The 26,877-nt window shown below is 41.5% G+C and overlaps 1 protein-coding gene across 7 annotated transcripts in view; it reads right to left on the reverse strand.

Annotated features, from left to right (window-relative positions):
* Positions 1-307: 307 nt before the first annotated feature.
* The window catches only part of tnrc6c1 (trinucleotide repeat containing adaptor 6C1), a 55,585-nt gene continuing 29,015 nt past the window's right edge, over positions 308-26,877 (reverse strand). Inside the window, exons 4-23 of one of the 7 annotated variants that reach the window (XM_077212948.1) lie at positions 21,940-22,254; positions 10,983-13,376; positions 9,997-10,182; positions 9,501-9,664; positions 9,316-9,393; positions 9,044-9,101; positions 8,808-8,956; positions 8,566-8,697; positions 8,071-8,214; positions 6,996-7,115; positions 6,795-6,878; positions 6,449-6,695; positions 5,811-5,975; positions 5,524-5,709; positions 4,374-4,523; positions 3,979-4,080; positions 3,213-3,428; positions 1,854-1,924; positions 1,617-1,756; positions 998-1,504 (exon numbers count right to left, since the gene is read on the reverse strand). In XM_077212948.1, the coding sequence (XP_077069063.1) occupies positions 1,129-1,504; positions 1,617-1,756; positions 1,854-1,924; positions 3,213-3,428; positions 3,979-4,080; positions 4,374-4,523; positions 5,524-5,709; positions 5,811-5,975; positions 6,449-6,695; positions 6,795-6,878; positions 6,996-7,115; positions 8,071-8,214; positions 8,566-8,697; positions 8,808-8,956; positions 9,044-9,101; positions 9,316-9,393; positions 9,501-9,664; positions 9,997-10,182; positions 10,983-13,376; positions 21,940-22,254 (5,477 nt within the window). In that variant the 3' untranslated portion in view covers positions 998-1,128. Of the gene's footprint in view, positions 1,505-1,616; positions 1,757-1,853; positions 1,928-3,212; positions 3,429-3,978; positions 4,081-4,373; positions 4,524-5,523; positions 5,710-5,810; positions 5,976-6,448; positions 6,696-6,794; positions 6,879-6,995; positions 7,116-8,070; positions 8,215-8,565; positions 8,698-8,807; positions 8,957-9,043; positions 9,102-9,315; positions 9,394-9,500; positions 9,665-9,996; positions 10,183-10,982; positions 13,377-14,566; positions 14,820-21,939; positions 22,255-26,877 lie in introns of those variants that run through there. The other 6 variants (XM_077212947.1, XM_077212953.1, XM_077212950.1 and 3 more) reach the window with 6 other exon arrangements.

The following is a 26,877-nucleotide window of genomic DNA, read 5'->3' on the forward strand; positions in this document are numbered from 1 at the left end:
TGTGTAGAGGAAGTGCTAGTGAATGTTTCATCACCATGGGCTTACACAATGACAGAGTCCTCTTCTGTTCAGTCCCATGCTTGGTGGTGGAGCTAGAGACGAGTCTTTGATCCCTCCCGTCCCCAGATGAGCTCCGACCGTTTCGCTGGCAAAAAAGCACTGCGTAAAGGACGGAAGAGTCTGTGGCATATATTGCACGTCAGACGAACGAAAATGAGGACTTGTGTTTTTCGAAAGACCGAGGTCATTTAGGAAAATAAAAGAAAAAAAGAAAGTAGTCCATCTGAAAAAGTGTTTCCTGTACAGGTTTTTTTTTGTGATAAGTGGTTAAAATATTCCTCAGCTGTCCACATGTCCTCTCAGTTTAAGAATAAATTCCTCGAATGTGCAGAGGAGTCATATACATGTCCATCCTTTTGAGAGTAATGAGGACAGGATGGCAATCGAGGGAAACAAGGAGGACGAATGCGCGTATGCTGCGGCTGACATCCAACCCATGACAGTCCTGGCTCAGAAATGAGAAAATGTGCAATTCTCAAGATGTTTCTTCAGAGTACAAGTGGAGTGGGACTGATCAGCAGTTAAGGCTAAAGTTTAGTGCTGTTAATTAATCCAAACTATCCAAAAGAACAGCTGAAAAAAAAAAAAAAAAGCCAGTCCAAAACACAGGGAGTGGGGAGAGTTGGTTTGGAATGATGCATATTTCTTCGGGGAGAGGGCAATATGCTGTGATTGGGCTGACAGGATGTGCTCGAGCCAGAGGAATTTAAAACAAATGGCAGCTTGTCTCATCGGTTTGTAGTAAAATACACTTTCACACTGGTATCAGTTAATAGAGAAAAGTTTCTGTAAAGGTTCACTTCTCTTTTAGTCACGGTTCTTCATAAGAAGTCTATAGAATACTGTAACACAAGCCTAATGATCAAAATAACACGGATGAAAAGACGCAAAACCAAACAAAAAAGTAGATGAAGAAGGTCAGCAACCTCTATGCAAGTGTGGCCTCAGCCTCCTGTCTCTTGGTTTTTCACAGTTCCACTGACGCTGATTATCGTCAAATGATTTGCTTGGTTTTTGCTCTTGAAGTTTCATATTTCGCTGCGGTAGGGGGTCGAGCGCTTGGCGCTCTCACATGGACTCTCCGCTCAGCAGGTCTCCAGGAAGCAGCGTATTGATTGGGGTGGGGCTCCCGACCACTCGACCGTCCTCGCCGCTGGGCGGCCCCCACAGGCTGGAGTACTGCGGTACACCCCCCCACAGCAGCTCGTTGCTTGCCTTACCGCCGGACCCCGTCCCGCCTGCTCCTCCTCCCAGACTGCTGCTGTTCCAGTGGCCGATCGGGTGTGTGGCCGCCGTCCCTCCGCCTCCCAGCCGAGTTTGATTGGTGCCGGGGTTGGCCTGCCAGCTGGTGGTGTGCGTGAGGGACTGACCCTGTGCAAAGAAGCGGTTCACCTCCTCTTCTCCAGCAAACTCTGCCAGTATAGTGGTGTTTCCCAGAACACACCTGAAACGCAAGTATTTAGAGAAAGAGAACAGACGAATGTGATAATATAGTTGATGTTGATTCCTCAAAAAAAAAAGAGAGAGAAAAAAAGAAAGGTGAAAGATTTATGTACATGTGTAGGGACTTCTGGGCCTTGGCAGCCTCCTCTTTAGAACTGTAGCGCACCACGGCATTGCCCTGCGTCAGGTTGAGATGGAATGTGATAAGCGGGCCGTGCTGCATGCACAGTGTCCTCAGTGTTGAACCATCTATCTAAATATCACATAACAGAAAGAGCAGATTTATAACACTGCAGACAATTCACCAAGAAATTTTAAGTCAATGAACATAACAGTAGCCACAAGAATACCTGTGGTGTGAGGTTTCTCAAAACCAACCAGCTAGTGCTCCTGCTGGAGCTGTCTGTACTCCATGTGGTACCTACTAAGAGAGAAATTAATACTTTAATGTCAAACATTTAACAATAGTCCATTAATATAACCATTACAACATAGTCTAAGAATTAAAGTAACAAATTAAAGTTTGGGGCAAGCGAGATTAAAAAAAAAAAAAAGAGAAACAAATATTTTTATTTAGCAAGGATGCATTAAATTGATGAAAAAGTGACAGCAAAAGACATTTATAATGTTACGAAATATTTCTTTCAAATAAATCCAGCTATTTTGAACATTCTATTCATTAAAGAATCCTGGATAAAAATATATCACGGTTTCCACAAAAATAATATACAAGGTCACCTCTGTAAACATTTGCTTTTATTAAAAATGTATTCTGATCAAATATTATTTATATATTATAATAGACATATGATTTCTATTTTATTTTATATTTTTCCATTATTTTTATTTAGATTACCGTTGCCATCATCTAACGTACACTAATTTTTAATAACATTGTTAAATGTAATCCTTAGCAAATCTCAAAATTAATATACATTGTTAATGCTTTATATTAATGTAATGCTTTAATCCACTTGTAACATTTAAACTGTTTTTATGGTTTTAATTTTATTTAGACAAAATAGTATTGAGTTTATCATTTGCCATAACCTGAAAACAATTTAACATATTATCGGTATTGACCGAAACATTAATATCGGTTCATCCCTATGTCATGATGCACAACCCGTGGTCAACCCTTCACTTTCATTGTACGAAAAGAGAGAAATACGAAATACATAATACGAAAGCCATATATGGGTTTAGAATGACATGAGAGTAATTGATAAATATTTTATTTTTGGTTGAACTGCCCCTTTTTAATGTTTCAACATCCCATTTTTCCACAACAAAAACAGTGTAAACAACTGCTTCAGTTAAAAGTCAAGCAAGTGTGATCAAGCAACAGCGTGTGACTAACACACAACATATACAAGAAAGAACACACACAAAAAAGTTTGCTCCGCCACCAGAGCCCGTGCTTGCAAACGCTCCAACCGTTCCAATCCTCACCTCATTTAACCCTCAACGTTTGGACTAACGTTCACACCCACATAAAACAGTCAACTGACAAAATTCAACTGCTTTTTCAATATGCACACAGCTTCGCCCACGAATAGCTGTGCAAACATATCCGCCTGGGCTTAAACTGCGCCTTTCACATGCATAGAGACACACACACACACACACACACACACACGCACACACGCACACGCGCACACGCGCACACGCGCACACGCGCGCACACAGGCACACACGCACACACACACCTGAGGAGTAGGAGCCGCTCCAGCCAGCCACAAGGCCCAGGGTGTTTCCACCCCACATGGAGGAGGACTTGGTGTTGGTCAGGCCTGGAGGTGGCCGTGTGGGAGCCGTTGTGTTCCGGGGTCCTTGTGGGACTTTCCAAAGCTCGTGAGAGAGAGAAGGCTGGGTGTGTGAGATGGGCCCTGGAGACCAAGTGGACTTCATGTCAGACAGCTTGCCTGTAGATCAGAGGTGTGAATGTGTGTAAAGGTCAGAAGAGGAAACAGAGAGTATGCTGACACACATCTTATTTCCTGTTCGTAATTCTGTGCACCCCAGAATTAGAGATACTGTGGAGAAATGTGTTCTCACAGCAGTCATAGTCATTGAGGCACCACCGCAAACAGGAAAGAGAGGGTACAGGCCCATGTGTGACATTATTTGAGTAGATGCCTCACAAAAAAAAGAGGGACTCTTCTCGGGTCCCTCTCACCGAAAAAAAAAAGAAAAAAAAGAGTGCTCTCTCACCACTTCCACCTCACAAAAATCACAGACAGCAGGTAACCATGCTGCATAAAGGGACAGTATGTGACTAAAACCACAGAGGGGATGTACGGATGAATGTAGGCGGGACACAGCTCTCTAAGGGGTAAAGGGCCACTCTTGAGTTGGATGCACTAGATATACAGGAATGCGGCCACCGTTTTGGGGCCCCATACTAGGTGGAACGGTAAGAAAAGGCTGTGATAGGGAAGACTGAGGGCAGGAAGGGGATTCTGGTTGTTGTACCTGTGCTGTCTGCCTCGGGGGAGGACAGACTGAAAGAGCTAGTGACTGGCCAATCGCTGGAGGGAGGCAGAGCCTCACCCTGTGAGGAAGTTGGGGTGGAACCTACAATGTGTCCCAAACAAAGCAGGCAAGAATTCAAAGTGGAAATCAGAAAAATAATACATGAGAAGAAAAAAACCTAAAAAACGTAGTGGTTACTTTATGTGAAAAAAAGTAATTCGAAACAAAACAATACTGCAATACTCAATACCTTTTATTCAAAATATATATACGATTTTTACTAGAGATGGTAAGATAATGGGATTTGTTCAGGCTTTGTGGCTCCAGTGTCATCTGAAAGTAAGTTCACTGAAAGATCATTTCTTTGAAGAGAAAAAGGTAACTGGTCCTCTTACCTCCACTCCTGTCTCTCAGCAGGTAGCGGTTAACATCCTGAATGTTGGTGTTGATGGTGGGCCCACTGGGAACACTCCCTGGGGTCATATTGGGGTCAGTCTCTGGGTCAATATTCTGCAGTCCTTTCCAGGGCACTCCTGGACAAAACTCTAAAGGATTTCAAACAAATCAGATCATGACAGATATGTCTGACACATTGTTTTGAAAACCCCAGTTTGAGAAACTTAGAACGAATCAATAGCATTTATTAAAGGGGAACTTGGCAACTCTAGCTATTTCTTTGCTGATTTTCACTTTTGTTGTCGCATGTTTTCTCAACGAGCCCCCTCTACAGCTGTGGGGCGTAAATTTCACAACACTCTCGTAAAAAAAAAAAAACTCACTTGCGGCACCCTCCTCCCCCTTTCTACCGCTGCTCATGTGCATTTGTTATTATCGGAGACAGCCAACTTTATCGTGTGGAGCTATGTCTACCGAGGTGGGTAATACATCATACACATTGAGGGCTGCGTGTGTGTTTATGTCGAATTGCCGTAAAGCAGTTTGTGTTTCTCGCTCGCTCTCGCTTCTCACGAGACTTCCTATTTCCATCTTACCGGGACGGTCGTCCCCATGTTGCAAGGTTGGTTTTCCGCCTGGGGAAGCTGGGGGGAGCAGGGAAAGCCACAATTTTCACTGGAACAGGTTATTAAACCATCCAAATGATTTCTAAACGGTTTTATTAAGTTGAAATAGTTGCCAAGTTCCCCTTTAAAAGAAATGTAGCACAAACACAAAAAAACAAAGTTAAAGTTTGTTAATCTTCAAATGATAAAATAATAGATGTATTGTTCAACAAAGTATTTCAATATTTTACGGTTGTCAAACGTTAGTGGGTTATGTTAATGTGAAGACCTACACCTGTAGTTATTCTGCTGGACACCTAGGCAAAAGTCAGTTAAAAAATGGCTAATTATTCATGTATTTATTTTTTTGCAGAGGCTACATGGTTTGGTGTTTTTTAATCCAGTGTATTGACATTCAGTTATTTTAAGTGTGACCTAGATGTATGTATGAATACAAAATGTATTCAAATATTTTTGAGTCCTTTCAGTGCTTTCTTAATACTATAACTAGTCCTAAGAGATTTGAGAGATGCCAGTTAGTCACCTGGAGGCCAGTTGATATTGGTCCCGTTGGAGATCTTGTCATTGGTGTTCTTTCCCTGGCCCCAGCTATCATGAGGTGCCAGAGGGCTGGCAGGAGACTCAGAGCTGGGAATCAGATTGTAGGGACTGTAGGAGTCATCCAGCTGGGGCTTACTAGGGTGACCCAGACTGGGGCCTGCAGAGTGCCCTGTGTAAAATAGGTGGTATGGAATATCATCAGTATCAGGCCTGAAATGAACCATTATGCCACATATTTACAATATTGATAACTGTAACAGTGATGCGCACCATGCTTGCTGTAGTTTGGCTCCATTGGAGAGGAGTTCCCAGATAGGTTCTCCATGGAGTTAGGGTGTGTCCACTGTGACAGGCGTGACTGAGGCTGAGGAGAGTCCTTAATGGACAGGCCACACACCTCCATGCAGTTTACATTCATGTTGGGATTTAATCCAGCTACAGAGAAGCACATTTGCAAGGTTCAGCGGGAGTGAATTTAAAGAGAAAATAAGTTCCCAAAAATTCCCATGACTTTCTAATGACCTTTCTAGTCATTTGTTACTGAATAGGAGTTTTCAAAAATCATTGTGATTTGGACCTATTGGCCAATTAATCATTCAGGTCAATCATTGTGAGACTGACTCATTGAAAAGAATGGATGATAAAAAAAGAAGATTTGCTCACAGGCTGAACCATCAATATGGCTTGCAAACAAATTGATCTGTACCAAATGGCACTATCTCGCCAATGAACAGAGAAAAACTTGAAATATATATTCTCTACAGAAATTCCCATGACGTTTCCAGGACTTTAAAAATTCCATGGCAATTCCAGGTTTTCTAGGACTGCGGGAACCTTGTATAGAAGAACATTTGGATCTTTACTTGTCTAAACACAAAGAATACAATAGCACAGTGTTGGCAACTCACAAATTGGGTAGGGTGAGAAGGAATTTGGAGAAGACTGTGGCTCTTTGGTCTGAAGGTCGGAAACAGAGAGGCTGGAGACCTGGGGATGGGATGGAAATGTGTCCAGAGCTGATTTGCCTGCGCTGGGATGCAGGCCCGGATGTGAGGGCGGTGGCTGCTGCTGCTGTTGTTTCATCAGCAGAGCCTGAGCCAGCTGCCGCTGGTGCTGCTGGATCTGTTGCTGCATGTTATTGATTGTACGTGCAACCTGCAAGAGGGCATGCTTGTGAACACAGAGCAGGCTGAACTTTTAAAGGCGGCTGAGATTTAAAATGCAAACAAACATCAGTATTGGAGAACTGCTCACTTGCTGCTCTTGCTGTCGGATGGGGCCAGAAACACTGCGCTGTGCCTGCAACATCTGCTGCTGAATTTGTAAACGCTGGTACGCCTGCATAATCATCGAGACATTAGGAGTGAAAATTAAGATTGTATGCTGACAAATAAAAATACATTCTTTAAATTACAGATGAAAGTATCAACAAGATGTCAAAATACTGGCACTTACCAGTTGCAGCTGATAAAGTTGGTTCAACAGGGTCATATGCTGAGGGTTTATTGGTGAGGTTAAAAGTGCAGGGTTGAGACCAATGTTTTTTGCTGCAAACTGTAAAAGCTGTGCTTGAACCTTTCAGTGAAAAAACAGTCAGAGTTCAGCATGATTTCATCACTCCTACACAATGTGGTGAAAAACTATGCGTCACCAAATAAAGTCAGTGTCACAGTAAGGTGCTAAATAGGGGTGGGAAAAAATATTGATAGGGCAATATATCGTTGTCCTTCTCCGTGGGATACGAGAATAAATACGCTGGCACCAAACATTGATATTTTAATTAATAAAATGGCTCCTCGAGGTGGCGCTCAACACATTAATGAAGGAAACGTGAACATAAGTTAACTAGCCTAAGAAAAATAGTTTTTTAACGGGATGGCGGACAGCAGTGTGAGTAAAATAATAGATGCATATATGCAGAGACATATGTTGAGCGCGTGAACACAATGGCTAATCAGAGGTGTTTAAGAATCTGCTCAACAGCACTCAAAATGCAAGGGGGAAATGCTAGTGTCAATGCTATGTAAAAAGTTGTTTCCTTTGACAACACTATTCCTTCCCAGTATTATTTTAAGGAAGCTGGTAAACACTGAGATGTTCCCAGGTTTTATATAAAAGAAGTAGGTCAATTTTGAAATGTACCAGGTTATATAAAACAAGTTGATTAGCAGTTAAATGTCTCAGTTTACACACAAAGAAAAGTTTAAACTTTTAAAAAGTATAAGCATAAAATGTTTCATTCACTTAAAATGTTACATTTAATTTAAAGCCTGAAAAACTTTTTGTGCTGTTTTCTAACAGTTTGGAAATCTGCACTTAACCTTTTCACAGGCATTTTGTTTTCATAATTAGACAGATATCGTGATGTATCATTATAGGATTGTCTAGCAATATACTGATTATCGCAGAATTGCTGTATCGTGATGATATCGGTATCGTGAGCCATGTATTGTGTATTGTATCGTATCGTGAGGTACCATGTGATTCCCACCCCTAGTGCGAAACCAATTGTGTCCATGTCTGTGCACACCTGAGGGCTGAGAAACTGAGGCACTTGAGCGCGAAGACTAGGCTGGGACGAGTTGAGAGGTGGCACTGACGGCTGGGGAGGAGGCTGCTGCTGCAGGGCCCGGGCTTGTGCTGCTCCGCTACTACCAAACACTCCACTCTGCATCTAACAAAACGCACACACAAACTACTCATTCGGAATCTGACTTCATGAGGACATGCTCAAAGCTGTAATGCTGCTGGTTTAACGTGGGAAATATACCAATATCTACACAGAAATGTGGACTATGACTAATATAATGCTGAAAAACAGTGACCCCAAAAAGTATCTGGACACTTAAGCCACACTTATGAAATTAATATTTGTTTGTATGAATTTCACTGTATTATATAAAACTAATACAGACATAAAACATAAAAAAACAGACGGACATTTAAAAAAGTTAAACAGATATACAAAAACAACCGAAATGGTTTAATTCCGAAGACGAATATACATAGATCCTCATAGACCCACCTGTCTGTTGTTCAAGTTTTGCATTGCAACTCCAAGGCTCTGGCCAGGGAGAGAAGCACTACCCAATGGGAGCTTCAGGCTCGGAGAAGGCATAAACGGTGAGGTTTGGGCATCATCTGCTAGCCCAGCATCCTAAGGAGGAAAGAACGAAGAAACTAAAGTCAAACAATATCCACCACAATGTAAAGTCTTCTAGATGGAATAACCAGAATGTGCTGATTTTAATTGTGAGAAGCACAAACCTTGTCCAAGAAAGGGGGGCGATCTGAAGAGGATTCTTTGGAGATGACTGAAGGCCTGCAGCCCATTGGTTTATTGACTAGGCCGTTGTTATAGTCAGAGATTGCCATCCCCCGTTTATCTAGTTCGGTCTTCTTCTCCAAAAGGGCGCCTACAACACAACTAATATTTAAATACAATATTCTAGCAAAGAAACTAGCAAAGAAGGAATTGAAGATTTTACAGGTAAAACACCTACTCATGGCCTGATCCAAGTTCATGTTGTTGCTCTTGAGAGCCTCTTCTGCAGGGTCTCTCTGCAAAGGCAAACACAGTAAAAACCCATATATAAACCATTTGCATTAATAAATATTAATTTTAAAAAGCCAATACATTTGTAACTAGACATTTATAGCTATATGTTAGGGATAACGTAAACTAGCCAGTCAGTATCACAAAATAAACCCTAGGCACAACAGTCAAATATACAGAGTGATATTTGGGATATTTACAGAGATAAGCAGCACTTACAGGGAAGCCCATTTCAGTCAGCTGCTTGATGAGACTATTCATTATCCAGGTATCATCCTGTTTGTTTGGGACTTTTCCCTTTAAACAAAAACAGAGATCAATGAGCTCAATCTGCAGCCTGTAATGTGAATAACACCTACATGAAACTCATGTAGCCTCTTCTTTTTATTCTTTTTTTTTTTTACCTTTGGTAGACTCTTTTTGGGTGGGTTGCCCCAGGAGTTGCAGGAGGAGTTGCTCTCTTGAGATGCAGTGTTGTTCCACATGTCGCCGTCATCCTGCTCCCATTGCCCTGCAGACATGCCCAGGTCCTCACCACCTCCCCAGCCATCTTGCATAGATTTGGGGGCTGTAGGATGAAAAAGATAGATTTTTGGAAGCGTCCATAGAACAGATCAATATTTGCAAATGGTTATGTTTAAAATTAAAATAAACAAACAAATTTTTCCTTGCTGAAATAGCAAAAAATGTATAATCCTGCAATGCATTATTTACAACAACAGGGGGCCCTGTTGTTGCATATTTCAAAGCTCTGATAACTCGCATCTAACCAACATCGATTTCCAACACAGTTAATTTGCAACTGGATAATTGAACGTGATTTTTTTTTTAATTCACGCAAAATCATTTAAAGCCCAAAAGATTATTATATTCAAATAAATGTAAATGAATAAAACTCACCAGGTTTGCAGGGGGCAGATCCAGGGGGTCCGTTGCCTCGACCATAGACCTCAGGGCCATTATCACCCCAGCTACCTTGGGGTTTGCCCCATGCAGAAGTGCCATTGTCCACACTTGCTGCAGGGGCGGCTGGCTGCCCCCATGAGGGCTCAGGTTTTGAATGGACATTTGTCATCTCACTCCATCCTGCAGAGAAATATTGCAAACTTCAGAACAAGTACATCTTAAGTTAAGTTTTCACTGCATATTAAGTAATGTACTAAATGCTTTAAAGATTGGCACCATGTAGTACATACAATGGTGTCCAAAAGTTAGATATAATTTATAGAGGGGAAAAATGAAAAATAGAATTGTTATGCTGGTAATATAATTTATAGAGGGGGAAAATGCAAAATAGAAGATATTACCAGCATAACAATTCTATTTTGCATTTCCCCTTCTACAAATTATATTACCAGCATAACACATGGAGTACGAAGTAGAATTGTAAAAATTAACATAAATTTAAGAATTTACTCATTTTAAAACATATATTGTAATTAAAGCTTTGCTTTATTTAAAAAACAAATGTAACTTGGTAAGCTCCACTGTCTTAAAATGGAATAATAAGCTACAATATTAAATGTCTGTTTAGTTCTTGGCACATGGGAGAACTGAGGATGCCATGTTAAATACAGCTTTGGCACAGGGAGTGTAAAGCTACACACAAACAGCAGAGGACGTCGGGTCAGTTCCAAGTATCCTGCTGAGGAATAGTGATACTCCCCACAGATGGCGACCCAACTCTAATTACACACTTCCTCCTGGCTCAAACACTATGTTGAACTTCACTCATAGACTGAATGTAAACACTATTCTGTTAGCCTGTTACTCAGTTTTTTTGTTTCTTGATTTGTATGGCATTATAATCAAAAGTATAGTGATACATTTTAACTAATTAAAGGTCATTGACAATAAATGTCAAAGTTAAGAGTCTTGTTTCTTACCTGGATTCATGTGGGTTGTTCTACTGTGAGGCGGTCCCGTTTGATGTGGGCCAGCATTATCAGGGGAAATGTTATTATTGTTTGAGTTTGGCCCACCATGGCTGTGAGCCTGCATGGGAGGTTGGTTATGGTGGGGATGATGATGATGGTGGTGGTTGTTGTTGGGTACATTGTTGGCATTGCCAGGTCCTGGTTTGCCTTGGAACCCAGGGTTATTCCTGTCCCAGAGATTGACTGCCTTGTTGCAAGTGCTTGGGTCCCCCCAAGCTGAGGTACCGTCATCGATTTCCATCTTACGGCGGATGGAGGGTGGAGAGGGCTCTTCCCATCCAGTGGGGTCTCCAGTATGGTCAGGTTTAGAACCTCCACCATTTCCTCCACTCCATCCAGAGCCACTCTGCTTTACAGAGCTAGGACCTCCCCAAGAACCCATGCTTCCACTGCCACTATTGCCATTGGTGCCCTCTTGAGGCTTGTTATTCCATCCTTGTGGTGGCACACTGGGGCGTTGTGCATCTCCCCAGTTTCCCCCTACTACCGGGGCAGGCTTTCCCCATCCCCGGGAGCCCTCGTTCCAGCTAGTACCCTCTCCCTCCCAGGTAGAGCTGGAGGGACCATTTTTCTTTCCATCTCCAGGTTCACCCCATTCTCCTCCAGACCCACTTTCTCCACCAGGTCCATTGCCCCATCCGTGAGATTGTTTGTGCCCCTCAGCCCAGCCCTGTTGTTTGGCTTTAGAGTGACTGTCTTCCCAGGTAGGAGACTTATCTTCTGAACCCCAAGTCTGACCACTTTTTTGTAGGTTGCCACCTGGGCCTCTGGCTGAGGTACTGCTCCAACTTCCAGGACCACTGGAAGGTTTCTTGTTACTGGTTGGATCAGCCCAACCAGAGCTGGCCTGGGGTGAAGGCATGGCTGTGGCCCATCCAGGTGCAGCTCCAGTACTAGGACAGGGGCCCTCATTCTTGCCTCCAGAGTCAGGTCTGGATGTAGTGCCAGAGTTTGGGTTGGCACTTCCAGAAGTTGATGTTGGTCCTACTTTGACTGCATTTGATGACGAGCACCAGGCTTCAGTTCCAATGTCATTCTTGCGGTTGGAGCGTGCAGCTTCTTCAATCTCCCAAGCTGTGTGCTGCCGCACTGGTGTTTGTCCCCAGCCTGTGTTGCACAGAACCCGAGGGTCCATATCCTGGGCTGGCAGAATAGGGGGAGCCTCATCTCTTGATGAGTGGTCCCTCATGCGAGGATGGCATTCCATGCTATCACTGCTTCCCTCACTAGCTGGAGCATTGGCCCCACGGACCCAAGAATTGAGCTGCTGATCTTGGGTGGGAGAGCATGAAGAATCCCATCCTTTGGCCTCACTGTTGGAATGCTTACCCCAGTCCCCAGTTGAGGCAGCTTGTCCCCAGCCAGAAGTTCCTGAGGCCCCTCCTTGTCCCCAGCTGCTCCCTGAGTCCCAACCAGAGTCTTTTGAGCCACCACCAGACTTGGCATCTCCATTACCCCAAACAGATTCCCCGTCTCCATTGACTTGCGAGGCTCCTCCTGGAGTTTGAATAAACGAGCCCATGCCTGCAGGGCCAACGCCCCAGTTAGACAGGCTGTGGCCTGGGCTTCTGGGCTCCTGCTTAGTGTGATTTGGTCCATCAGTGTTAAGGTTCTGAGGTTCGGAGATGAAAGACACATTCGTGGAAGGGGTGGAGTGTGGCTCTGAGGAGTCACTGGGCACAATGCTACCCCATGTGGTGCTGCCATTGCCACTGCCACCATTACCTGCAGAATTTCCATTGGCACCACCCATACTGCCACTGCTGCTAGAGCCCTGGCTGGGCAAAGTGCCCGGTGGGCTACAGAGATTAGGAGGAGGAGGGTTGCTTCCTCCTGAGCTGCCGCCACCCATGCCAGTCCCTTCATGTCCCAGAACTGGCCAGGCAGAGGGGTTGGCGTTGGGGTTTAAGTTCAAGTTAAAGTTGGAGGAGCCCCAACCCCTGGCTCCTACTGATGTGCTGGAGACTTCATTCTTCCCTTCTCCTCCGCTGGCAGGAGAAGGGCCAGAGCCCCAGCCTCTGCTGGCCCCACCCTGACTAGAGAGCAGACCTCCTGAGTGGCTGGCATTGGCTTTGCTGGGGTGATTGGTGGAGAAATGGCCTTGCTGGCCAGCTCCTGTGGCCATGCTCATGCTGCTGATGTCACTGATACTTTCAGTATCCAAGGGGCATCCTGCAGGTCCGTGGCTTTCTTTGCATGAAATGGAAGGCCACGCCTCCGTATCGCGCTCGTCAATAATCAGTGGATCCCAGCCGCTGCAGCTGTTGGTAGAGGCTGTAGTGGCACTGCGACTGAGGGATATATTCTCATACTGGGCTGCCAGGCCACTCTGTGGGGGCAGCTCTACAAAAAGAATTGGAGAGAAAGAAAAACTGTTAAGATGCTGTGACTGCAATATATGTTAATTTAATTAATTCATGAGATTATCACAACAAGGCATTCTTTTCTTTACAGACTACACGTTAAATATGTACATTATGTATAAAAGCAGTTATCAATACTGCTGCATTAGATTATAATTAGATTTCTATACAAATAGTTCTCAGATGATGCCTTTTTTTATTTGCATTAAAAAAAAAAAGCTTCAAATCATTCATCTAAATTACCATTTACTGCAAGATCTGCTTAGACTGATCAAAATATTTTAATTTCTTGGCTTCCTTTAGACAAATTGGGTTTTACAACAGCACGGTAGCCATGGCCATAACCTATAAAAATATAATAAAAATGCACCTTCAAAAATCCAGGTTCACATGTATGTGCTAGCCTGGAGTGATTATTTTTCACTGCTGTCACCACAAAACCTTCTACCAACCACAACCATCTCCCTCTGCTGGACTGACATGTTACAACCGCAGACTTTGGTTTCAAAGGTGTTCATTCTAAATCTGATCTGACACATTGAGCTCAACATTGATAGCAGTAAAAATACCCACATATGGATAATAGGCTCCTGTTGTGTCCATTTGTTGGTAAATTCTGCCCAGCCTCCTGGCACTCACTCAACTCTGTTGTTTTTGTTTGGCTTTGCATGCACAGACAGCTCAGTCCGTGTCAGATCTGAGCAAAGCAGCAGCAGCGTTCGTGCACACAAAGCTTTGTCACTAATCACGCAAAAAACCCTTTCAACTAAAGATAAAGAAGAGGTAGTGTATAAAAGAGAGGAGAGTGCATTTCAAACACAAACCGTGTCCTTCTAAAGAGTCACTGCGTAGTAAAGGACGCCATTTTATCAAATCTGAACTGAAGCCAAAAAAGCTTAGAGCTGCCGTCAACATCTCACACTGTCTCGCTACAGAAAGCTGATCAGATGAGCACAGCAAACCTCTGCCCTGCACTAATCTCTATCAAGCAATGCAATAGCTTTAAGGATTTGCGTTTTATTTGCAGTTATTTGAATGGTACGCTTCCAAATCAAACAGCAGTTGTACAGCAGCAAGCAGAGCAAAGCAAAGGAAATGCCTGTTATCAGCGAGTGGAGGATCGTACTATGAGGTTGGAGGGGGTGGGGTCGCAGAGAAGTGGAAAAGTACCTGAAGAGAGATGTCGCCCGACCATCCTTAGAGAAGCGCTAGGCTGCGTGCAGAGCACTGGCCATCCCTGTTACAATATGTCTGCTGCTCGAGAGGCTTCTGAGGCTCATATTTGAAATGCTGCCAAGGAGCTGCAGCTCAGTACACGAGCGACCGCCCCATTCGTCCCTCACAGCTTCGGCAGGATCCGATCTCTGTTCCCTCACCCGGGCTTTATTTATATCTACCTCTATTCCTGATTCGGAGAGGAGACTCTCTCATGAGGGAGGGGAAAGGGGTTGCATGGGAGTTGAAGGTTAAAACCAAAAGCATTCCGTTGTGCCATTAGGAGGGAGGAAAAACAAAACAAAATAGAGATTCCTTTTCTTTTGCACCCTTCTCTTCTTTCATGCTTTCAAACTGTCACAAAACATTTAGCCGAGACCATTCAGACTGCAATTAGCACCGCTGCTCACAATAGAGCGAGCTGAATAGATGCACAAAAGCAAGCCAGCCTCAGAGCATGGGCTGCACTGCAACGACTGCAAACACAGAAACGCACACAACTCCCTGTCATAATGGCTAATTTTTAGTATAGTCTTCTTGTAATATTAAAAGTACAGTGGGTGTGTGAAGTTGTAGCCCTGCATATTAGAGGTGCGGTCCTAAGTTTAGAGGAAAACAACACTTCAATGGCTGAATGGGAAACAGGATAAACACACCAAATGAGGCTCACATGTAGGCGGGCAGGTAGCCAAGGGCTGAATGTCTGTGCAGAGTGTGCCCGCACTTTAATGATGCAGAGGAGACAAAAAGACGACCGGAAAGCATGTATGCTGGGAGAAAAGAAGGGATGGCTCCAGTACAAGAGAAATAGAAACACACAAAAATGAGATGAACACTTACAAAAGCACACTAGCTCTTGGCATCAAGGAGGGCATTGTTTACAAATGATCCCAGCGCCTCCTATATACACAAAACACCAAAGTCCGAAGAGAACAGACTCGTATTATACTCCAACTCAGAGCCAGCTTTTTCTAGCCAAATATGCAATGATGTAATCAAAGCACATTATTGATTATTCCCTTTTCTCCAAATGACCCTCTTATGAAAACCCTCAAACAAGTAGATCTAAATGCTAGATTATATTTAGGTTTTACTACCTAAATAGTTATTGGTTGGTTTTGTTGTGCCTTTCTGTGGTAACTATTACAGTAAGAGTGCCAGAATATTATCCAGGCAGCACGATGAAGCCGAGGAAGGGGAAAGGAGTGAGTTTACCATTCTGTGTTGGAGACAAACTAGTCCAGTCAAACCCTAGACAAACAGCGGCAGCACACGTGCACACTTTGTTGAACTATAAATAGAATTACCTAAAAATTTCTTGGCAATATTAATAAACACTTAAAACAAGGAGGATGTAATTTGTTGATATTAGAGGTCAACCATTGTTATTTTTAAATTTTTGTGAATAATATACAATAAAAAAAAGTCTAAACTTTGGAATCTTGCTTCCAATTTGAGGAAATGGCAGTGTATTAGCAATGTTAATCTTTAATTAAACTGAACACATCAGGAGTGTAAATATAGTTTTTATTAATTTGAGTTCGCTTTTATTTTTATACTTTACAGTTTTCATTTTAATTTCAGTTTAACCTTTAGTAACTATGTTATGAGCTTGCGATTTTTTTTTTACTTTTTAAAATATTTCTCAATAGTTAAAAAAAAATTATTTCAGTTTTAGTTAAGTATAAATACTTCAACTTATTTCAGCAAGTTGCCAAGGCATCAATTCTAATTTGTTTCTTTTTCATTTTATTCATTTATTTGTTTTGTTAGTTTTTAGTTACGATAACTACACTGGTTTAAACGTTGCAACACATCTCGCTGGTTTTTCAGGGATAAATCTCAAGTCTCAGGACCTCTGCATTCGATTCCTTTCCACTGCAATCCATCTCACTGTTTTAACTAAAACAAATGTATCCAGTGTGATGGAAGCATAAACTGTGTCATGCAGAACAGAACCATATGCATCCTTAACATTTTTTGCCCTGTGTTTATATATTCATGTACAAATCAATAGCAGCGATACTGTGGGGTGAAGAACAGAGGGCTTTAGTGATGTTGCCATTTGTCAGTTGTTGCAAAGATGCATAGTGGGAGAGAGGAGGGAGGGGCCAGCATGCATGAGGGTCTTATGCAACAACCATCCGTCCTGATCTACTATTCCACACTCCCGCTCATCCACGGCAGGATGTGACATCAGGAATAGGCAGAAACTAGGCGACCACCAGTATTGGGCAGCAGGGGGCGACTAGAACAGATGTTAGCAGAATAACACAGGCATGAAAATAAGAAGTCAACCAACTAATCTAGAACAGGAAATAAAATAGTACAGAGCAGCATATTGGTATAGATAGCTGACAAATCCTTTTTTCTGGATCTCAATGCCTGTATGTGCATGTGTTCTCTGTAAACCAAAGAAACAGAAAGCTAGCTGTACTGGCTTGAAGCAAACTACTTTTTCAGCTCTTGATTACATTACTTTTGGAAAGAGGAGAGGCTTCACTCCATTTTACATGGGAAAAGTTCTTTTTATCATTTCCTAAGCTGGGCCTTCTCAGCCCGGTCAACTTCACTTCCAGGTCACAACAGTGTTGGCGTTGGTAGGATGCATGCAAGTTGTATGGGTGTGACAGGAAAAAAGAGAAAACGTTTGTATGGCCAGGAGCAGTGCCAGCGCTCAGGTCTGTTTGGTGGATGGAGGAAGTGAACACAAGACTCACTGAGGCAAACAGGACCATAATGAACTGATAATTCCTCTGCAACAGCAGGCCTCTAAATTGTAATCCACTCCACAGAGCAGCCGGCCACACTGTGCAACATAAACCTCAAATCTACATTCAGAAACAAATACACTAGGTCTTAAAGGTGAGGTGTGCTATTTATGTGCCTCTAACAACAACAACTAGCAGTAGGGTTTACTGCTAAAAAAATGACTCAAGACGCTGGCATTCTGTTTTATTCAGTTGTGCTCTGACTAGCTGTTACCCATTCACACCATTACAAGCTGTATACCTAATCACACTATTACAGGCGTGAGTGTGTATACACACAGACGAAAACGGGGCATGAGGCCACACAAATGTAATTATACATCGACTACTACAATTTCTGAGGATACAAAGCATTTCTGACCCTTGGGCTGTTTTACATTAGATATCCATGTGACGACTGTAGGAAAGCAAAAGAGACAAGCTAAATGAATACAGCCTCTGTGCTGCTTCTGGCTTAAAGCAGAGCTGTGGGCCATTCGGCTGCATTCCAGCGGCTTCCTGTAAAAAAAAAAAAACACACACACACACACACACGCGTGCGCGCACACAGGCAAACAGAGAGAGAAAGCTGTGAGCTCTTATTACTTGCTAGGCTCCCAATGACCATTAAGGAACATTCAGCGGAACCACAGCTCAGTGCACGTGTCGACTCAAAACATACCCAAAAGCAAACTAGAGACAGAACTCCAAAATAGAGACAGAAGCAAGCACGAAAAGAAATGCAAGTGTAGGTAGGTTTTTAAAAACCATCACAATGCATTCTGGGACTGCCATACATGTCATGTTTGTTGATCTCTTGAACACAATGGCCAATCAGGTGTTTAATTTAGTCAGAATCCACTCACCGCTTAAAATGCATGCTTTCTGCATGCTTACGAATCCTCTCATTAACAAACAAAGAAAATAAGAGATTAATTATGTAGTGTAGATATCTATTGATTTTAATGGAACTTTGTAAGATCGCCAACAGAGATGAATGACAGCTTTTTAGTGGTTGTAAATGGAGCGGTCTTGACATGCTTTCGAGGCTATATATAATTAATTGAATAAAAGTTTTGTTTTTTATGCTGCTAAGAGGACCGACGGCTAAGTACATGCTGCAAAATTTCAGATGTGACATCTACATAACAAATGCAGGATTTACTCTCGAAATTGCAATTGACATCAATAACTAGCACAGGAAAAAAACATGCCATGTCAAAATAAATTATAATATAAATACAGGCTAATAGATTAATACAAAAATATTCATATCAATATATTTTTGACATTCCATTTCAATTTGTAAAAAATAATGACTTGTAAATAATCTTAAATGTCTCACTGTACATCACTGTTCTTGTTATGGTGGAGCCGTTGCTTACACATTACATCTGCACTTTACTGGAGAACCCTTAATAATTTCAGATGCACAGTGATTTGATTCTTAATTGTCCATCACACAGCAACATTTAGTTTTAGTGAACTTGAATCTAAAGTTTAGGTAAATGTTTAATTGTCCATCTGACTAGTGCGATTAAAATGCTCTGCAAATCCATTAAAATAATTTACAATAATTGTGACCAAATAATGAATTGTTATTTTTATCGCAACATGTATGCTAGCTTCTTATGATGCATAAATCTCAATTTCAACAAAAAAAGTAATATATAGACAATGATGCATGTGTAACAACAATAACACGCAGAGTTTTAATCTACTGTCTTAGCATAATATAACATGTATATCATAATATGGTTGGTCTCTATTAATATTGAAGACTATATGCTTAATATGTAACTCTGTTTGACATTTTGTATCAGGGTCCCTGCTCCATGTCTCTATCGACAAAGGGATCCTTGCCCTGAAAAGTGTTGAAGACCCCTGCTTCAGACCAGAGCCAATCAATACTCTGGCATGGCACACATATAGGCCGGCACATGGACAGTTCTTCTCTCCTCCCAATCAAAGGACCCTCCTTTAAAAATCACGCACGTTTCCTGTAAGCTGTGAATCACCCCTGCCCACAGAGCTGATCGTCTGCCATCTCTACTTTCTCCTCTCAAACTCATTCTTTCACTCCACCACAGCAATCGAGAAGCCACAGAAACAGCTGAAGACTGCCAAGTCCACGTACAAACTACAACACTCTTGGCACACCCACACGCCTCCAAACACAGGAAGTAGCAAAGAACAGCTCAGCATGACTGTTTCTCTCCACCTAACTTTCTTTGCCTGCAAAACAGAGACGGCGAGAAAAAAACAAACAGCATCCACTACTACCTACTGCACATGCACACATGAATGAGTTCAAACAACACTATATAACAAAGACCATGATTAAATGTATACAGGAGATTTTAACAAGACCCTGTCTGTGTGATGAATAAATTAGTCCATTTTACTGCCTATTGAGCCACATCTTTTGTACCTCAGTAGGGGCTGCTCACACATAATGTACTTTTTCATTCCACTGTGCTACTTTAACATTGTTTGTCTATGTAAACATGCGCTAGACCATCATTTCTGACAGTTGTGCTCCGCGTCTCGCTTCTCTTGCGGTGTCTCGCACAACACGGCATTGTAAAAATGTGGCACTCAAGTTAAATCAGTGTTATATCAGCACTCAATAAGTTAAACTTAAAAAAAAACACATCTCATTTCTCTTGCATTCTTTGAATGTGTTATGTGAATGGCCACTTAGATAAAAAAATATCTTGAAACAACTCAGTGGAATGGGAGACGAGGCATTTTTTAGCCCGTTATAACTTACAAGTTGTATTTTTAATTAAAATCTAATATTATGCCAGATTTCCCGATTTGTTTCAGTTCCGATTCACAATTTCAATTCAATTTCAATTTGATTCTTGGGTATATTGTTGGGTACATTAAGAGTGCAATCAATCGTTAAATCCTTTTTTACCCAGGCCTAATGATTATACCATCAAATTCCAAAAAATGTATTCCATAAAAAATAAGAATGGTCAATTTAATTTTCTTAATGACTTTTCTATTCAGCTTAGAGTATGCAGTGCAAAACTTGGCAGCTGCTTCTCAAAGTCTACTTCTTTTTAGGGCTGCAACAACTAATCGATAAAATCGATTATAATCGATTATGAAAATCGTTGTCAACGAATGTCATTATCGATTAGTTGGTCTGCTTACGTCACGGGGAGCGTTTACTGGTACGCACACACACGCAAGGTCTCTCTCCCTCAGGCGCTCTGCCGAGCGCGCGCGCTACACGGTTTGGAGCAGTCTCTTCTGTCTCGCATGCGCGCTCTTGCTTGCGCGCACTAGATTACGGGAGTTTGAACTAATTCGCGGGCATCAGGGAGCCGCAATCAATATGCGGGAGACTCCTGGGACTTCTGGGATGTCTGTATTTTGTCTCGAGCATCAGGTTGTGCAATCAGTTCGCTCGCAACGTAAGTGATGGATTAAAATAGCGCTACCGCAGAAATAGGTTAAATTAAAACGGTGTTTACAAAGTGAAGCATTAAATACAAAGGCAGTTAATAACAGCAGCAGTAAAATATTGTTTTTTAGTCACTGTACTCAGTGGTTTTCAGCGAATGCTTGTGCACTAATGCATAATTTCTCCTGTCCTTTACTCAAGCCTGTTAGCTTGCTGGGTAACGTTACCTCCATTCCGTTCTCTTTTTATAGCATTTGTCTACTAAGTTTTAATTGTTTTTCAAACGCGATCTACTGCGGCTCTACATTCACACAATTGTTTTCAGTCTTTCTATATTTATTTAATCAATTTATCCTTATATTATATTCTTTTATATATTATATATATAATATATATTATATTCTTTATCCTTATATTCCTTATATATAATTAATTTTAAATAAAAATTAAATGAATTATATATTTTAGATGTTTTTAGTTTGTTTTTAGTTCAGATATTCACATCTGAACAACATGTCTGTGTAAATTTGTTTTAACAAAAATTGTGTTAAAACATAATATGTTGGATATCATTTTTTTAACAATAATCATGTTTGTCAACTTGCCATCAGCAATTATCATTAAAAACAATGCAAATATTGATATTAGTAAAACTCAATGTGTGGCTTTTGCACTTTTTAAAGTACACTTTTACACATAAATACCCTGATTTACGGTTTTATTTAGTTATAATAAAAAAAAAATCTAATTTAATTTCTATCCGATTAATCGATTAATCGGAAAAATAATCGTCCGATTAATCGATTATCAAAATAATCGTTAGTCTCAGCCCTACTTCTTTTCTCTGCCTATTTGTAATTTGTTTTGTCTTCAAGTCTCCATTTATCACCTCGCTGGTAGACCGTTTATTAAGAACACAGTTTTATATTATAGTTTTACACTATGTACTGTATGACCACGGGTTCACCACAGCCTGTACAAACCAGCTTTCAAACGACCTTAGCCACAACCAGCTCTTCCAATTTCCTTCAACTTTTATAAAACGACAAAAAAGACCACATGGTCACCAACTTTGGCCGACACAAAGGCCGTGAGATTTTTCTGTGCTGCAACCTGTCCCTGACTCAGCATGCCGTGTGCATCATGGAGGAGAGGCTGACCTGGGTGGGTCTGGCAGGAGAAGGTCTGAGGCGTAAGGCTGGCGGACACCGGCTGCGCAAGAGCCGTGCTCCCGGCGGGCAGAGGTTGGCCCCGCTTCAGTAGCTGCTTGTGTTCGTGTTGACGGAAACGAGGAGGCACCTCTCTGGGCGGGTAGCGAGGGGCCGCCGGCTGCTGCTGTTGCTGTTGGTTGCTGGAGGGTGCGCGCTTGCCATTGCCACCAGTGCTGCTGCTGGCTGAGGGCACGGACGGGTTGATGGCGGTGCTGGGGTTGGTGGGGGGAGGAGGGGTGGGGCTGGGCTTGGCAGAGTCTGGCACTGTGGACACAGAGATGAAAGAGCGAGAGAAAGACAGACAGAGAGAGAAAGAGAGAGAGAGAAAAGGGGGAGAGGGAAGCATAAAGTTAATTTTAGCACATGCCATAACGAAAGCAAACAGGAAGTGTCTTTAGAGGGATGACTATGAGAGGATTTGGGAGGGATGAGCGGGTGCGAGACCATTGAGGATGTCGGTTCGCCTGTCTCTACCAATCACAGGCGCTGACGGGCGCTTGGGGAGGGAGACGAAAAGAAACGAAAGTGTCGTTTATCTTAATACCTCAGTGTTGTGGAGGAGGTAGAAACAGTTACACAATTAGCCATCAGAGAGACTGATCCAAGCAGATCTCCGCCTGAGGCAGAGGCAAAGATGAAGCAGTGGGAGCACAGATATCTGTGAATGTGTGCCGGACTTATGTAACACACTCCTATCTCACAGACGGGGGGAGATGCATATACTGCTGGGGGATAAACCACTGTCTGGTGGAGGAGCAGAAGCTTGGAGGAAAAAAAATACCAAAAACTATTTGATGACTCTACTTTGTGGGTTTTTGGGCTTCATTGATTTCAGGAGCTTCTGAGTTTTTAGGAAGGGTGACAGAGGGGGAAATATCAAAATGCATTCAAAGATAGGTCTACACTGATACACTGCAATTATTCACACAAAGACCTTGTCGAACAGACAACAAAACTTCAAAAAACAGCTCCGCATCTAAGTATTAAGTATGCATATAAGTGTACGTATATAAATATCAGGAAAAAGGCAAAGGTACAAGACTGCATACTTTATGAGGGAATTATCTAGTCATCTGATAAACAAGCACTGCAAATTACATAACTGAATGTTAAATGACTACTAAAGGTGTTTGAGAGTGTAGGGAGAATTATCAATGACATGATTAACTAGTACAGTCTGTTCAATGGTCAATCAACACATTGAAAATACACCACAAAAAAAAGGATTTTGCGGCTTGTTGAAAATCTTTTGAGATGTTGTCATTTTAATTTCATCATGATCAACCACTTAATCCATTAGAGTTGGGACTACATGAATGATTTTACTGTGTTAAAGTAGCATTGCATAAACTGTTAAAAGGATTTCCACAACCCATCATAATTTGCATGGGACTGGATAGGGAGAGTAAATGTTTACAAAGTGTTATGTAATGCATTTTTTTTACCAAGCTGAGAAAAGGGGAAGCCTCATTCATGTTTAGTGTTCTGTTATGTTGGTGTTTTTGGGGTGTTACCATTGCAGTGATGTGTAGTAGAACATGTGTTTGGGTTGAAGATCTGCTAACAAGAATTCAAAGTGCTTTAATAAAAAAGCAAATACTTGGACTATACTTGGGAATGCAATGGATGTAACCAGTTTCATATTTTGGCTGCCAACACCTAACCACAAATGTGTAAAGGTACATTTAGCTTGCTAATATGTGTAATTGTTAGCTAATGGTTTACTTTAAAATAACTTGATTCAATCATTATTTTAGCACATCTATGTTTAGTTGGGTTTACTTACTTCAGTTTAGTTTCTTTGAGAATTTGATCAGAGATAACAAAATAAAGATTTTTTTTTAAAGTATTCAATGAAGAGTGAAACTGGACCTGAAATAAGAACTCATCTCTGCCTCACAGCCTCTTTCACATTTGTGTAAGTATAAATACTGCGTTTTCTGTCAGGTCTTTAATGCACTCATTAAAGAGGGTTTGTGGTAATCAGGTTAACTACATTCTCCAGTATCCACTGCTTCTTTCCAATAGGCTGGAAAGAGGCTCACAATCACATACACTATAGATTATGCACTGGGGAGGCCCAGTGTGACACAGCCTGGATGCTACATGAAAACATATATCCTTAGCTAGTATGAACATGTCCTTTCAATTTCTCCCTTTCTCTCTCCCTCACATGCAAGTCCCTCCCCCAGTCGTGGCCCCTTGCTTTCTTTCATGGCATGTTAGCAGCACAGACGCTCTCCAGTGGCGCAGTCGCAGTGCTAAGCTGGAATCGGTGACGCCAATCCCTGATTAAGTCCAGCTCAGCCTGCCTGCCAAGAGCTGGCCGACCAATCGCTACAGATTCCTCCACTCCTCTCACATACGTGTCTGAGTCAGCCCATTGTTACAGCCGATTATGAACGTGTTACGGGAAGCATACGGACTGCCAAACGCATGGCTAATTTCTCTTGATTATTTTGGGAGTACCTGCAGATTGACACTTTTACCCCAGGGCACTGAAAAATTGCTGCAGTCAGGGCCCTTTTATGAAGGGTATTCTAGAAGCTTCTGTGGAAACTGTCAGCACTTGTCCAATCACAACGCAGCACTGGCGAGGGGTGGTATGAGAGTGGAAGGGGGAGGGAGATGCAATGAGTCCTAGAAAGGGGGGGGGGGGGGGTCTCTGTGTGTATGCATCTAAATCCAGCTCTCTGAACACTGGACACACAACACAAATTCTCAAACAATTACACCGTTGGGTGATTCATGTGAACTGAAATGCTGTAACTGCTAACCAGTTTACTGAGACTTATTTAAAAGCTCTGTCGCTCTAATACACACTCTCACGTGTAAGAGCTTGAAGGCAACTCACAAGACCATTGACACAGATCTGGCAAGGATCTGTTTTATGTTATATTATGGGATAATAATAACAGTAATTATAATAATAATATACTAACAACATAAATATTAATATAACAATAATAATAAAATAATATGATAATATAATATAACATTTAATATGCTTAAAAAAAATCTGTAAGTTTTTTGTTGTAGTTGTGAAGCAAGCATGTACACCAACAGAAAACAACTCACATGATATGCCAGTGGATACAAGACAACATTCTTATATGCATTACAGTGATGAATAACTAGTTCATCTGCCCTGAGCTTCACATTTCTGCTTTGAAACCCATGTTTTGCAAGTGCACGACCCTGTGTATTTCCATTGTAAGTGCCTTACTGTTACTTAAAAAAGAAAGAAAGAAATGATTGTTTGTGGTAATGGACATTATGCCATTAATGCTGTTGATATTAACTGATTGATCAAAGAAAATTATTTTAATTACCATTGTTCTATCTACTTATGGAACAGAAACACTGAACAAACACTGCTTGTGGAGAAATGCAAAAGCTTTTTGATATATTATTTATCAAAAAAACAAACAAAAAAGGCGCTCAGATAAATCATAAAACAATTGCTATAAAATGGAAAGAAAAGACTGACACAGGAAAAAGCAGACATCAGCTTTTGGGGAGGCCGCATTAGATATTAAAGATGTCTGTTTGCAAAACAGACATCTTTAATTCTCAGAGAATTAAGCCGCATTTCATTTCAAAGAGAAAAAAAAAGCATATTATATTGGCCCGAGGGAGTACTTTCTTACAGCGTGCTACAGATCTCTCTCGCTTTTACGTAGACAGCTTCATTTACTGTCTGATGAGAAATGAAATCCTGCATTAAATGTTCAATTCTTCAACTTCACAGGACAGATGAAAGCACTAAAGGTATGAGAATGGTATAACATGTCTTGGTAGGATGAAATTACAGGACCCGAGCCCAGTCTAAATACAGAGGAGACACCTTAAATGTAAATACAGCACACGGACTGTGCCTCCTACTACAGACACACACTCCGCACATGCTGCTAACGCGTAATGACAGGCTTTCCAATATGAGCAGTGACTTCAAACGGAGGCCAAAAAGCGCTGAGTGGGTTTATTTTGATCAAAAGCGCTTTCCAGCACCGATTTCAGACTGTAAGTGAGTTATGAGACAAAACAAAGGCAGTGGGATGTGGAAATGGGAATCAGACCTCACAGAGTGAACAGGTTTTTGAGGTCAATATAATTGAACGTTAGTGGCCGTCTGTGGAGGAGAGAGCAGGCAGATATTGTGCTAACAAATCATTATCTGTCACTTTGACAGACTCTGTTGTAAATGTTTTGCAATGCACTATTTTAAACCGTCCTTGTTTTTCCAAACATTATATAGTTTGTAAAACATAGGCTACAATGATAGTTAAGGAACTCAAATCATGTACAACTGCCAAGAAAGTTCGGAGAAAACAATAATAAAATTAATAAAAAAAACAAAAAACTTGATTTTATTTTTTGGAAACATTTAAATGATTTGCATCTATACAAAAACTCAAGTTTCCATGACATTGGTTGAGAAAAGGCTTGATATTGTTAATATCACAAGCCTGTCATAGGTCCCACACTTTCTGACCAGTGAACGTCCATGGTTTTTTCATGACTTTCAGTCAATTGTGAGCAGACAGGGTTTAAAAAAAATATTTAAGAGAGATAGCACTTCATAAATAGACATTTCTTCTCAAACGTTTTGCCTCAAAGGACCCGCATTGCAATAAGGATTAAGAACTTTAAAAATAGTTTTCACTCAATTTCTACCTGATAAATATTTTAGAGCTTATCATAACTAGAAAAATTTATATTCATAAAATGTATTAAAAGATTTGATTTTGAATTTACATGATTTTATTTCAGGTCTACAGTTAGGCTTCCTTATACATCCAGGTTTTCCTGTTCTTAAAAGAACAACAACAACAAAAACAAGAGAGGGTGAATTAAAAAAAGAAACACATTGATAGCTTTTTTAGC

The sequence above is a fragment of the Siphateles boraxobius genome, unplaced genomic scaffold, assembly GCF_051911475.1.
Source record: "Siphateles boraxobius isolate OS27281-9 unplaced genomic scaffold, OSU_SipBor_1 66, whole genome shotgun sequence".
NCBI classification, from domain to species: domain Eukaryota; kingdom Metazoa; phylum Chordata; class Actinopteri; order Cypriniformes; family Leuciscidae; genus Siphateles; species Siphateles boraxobius.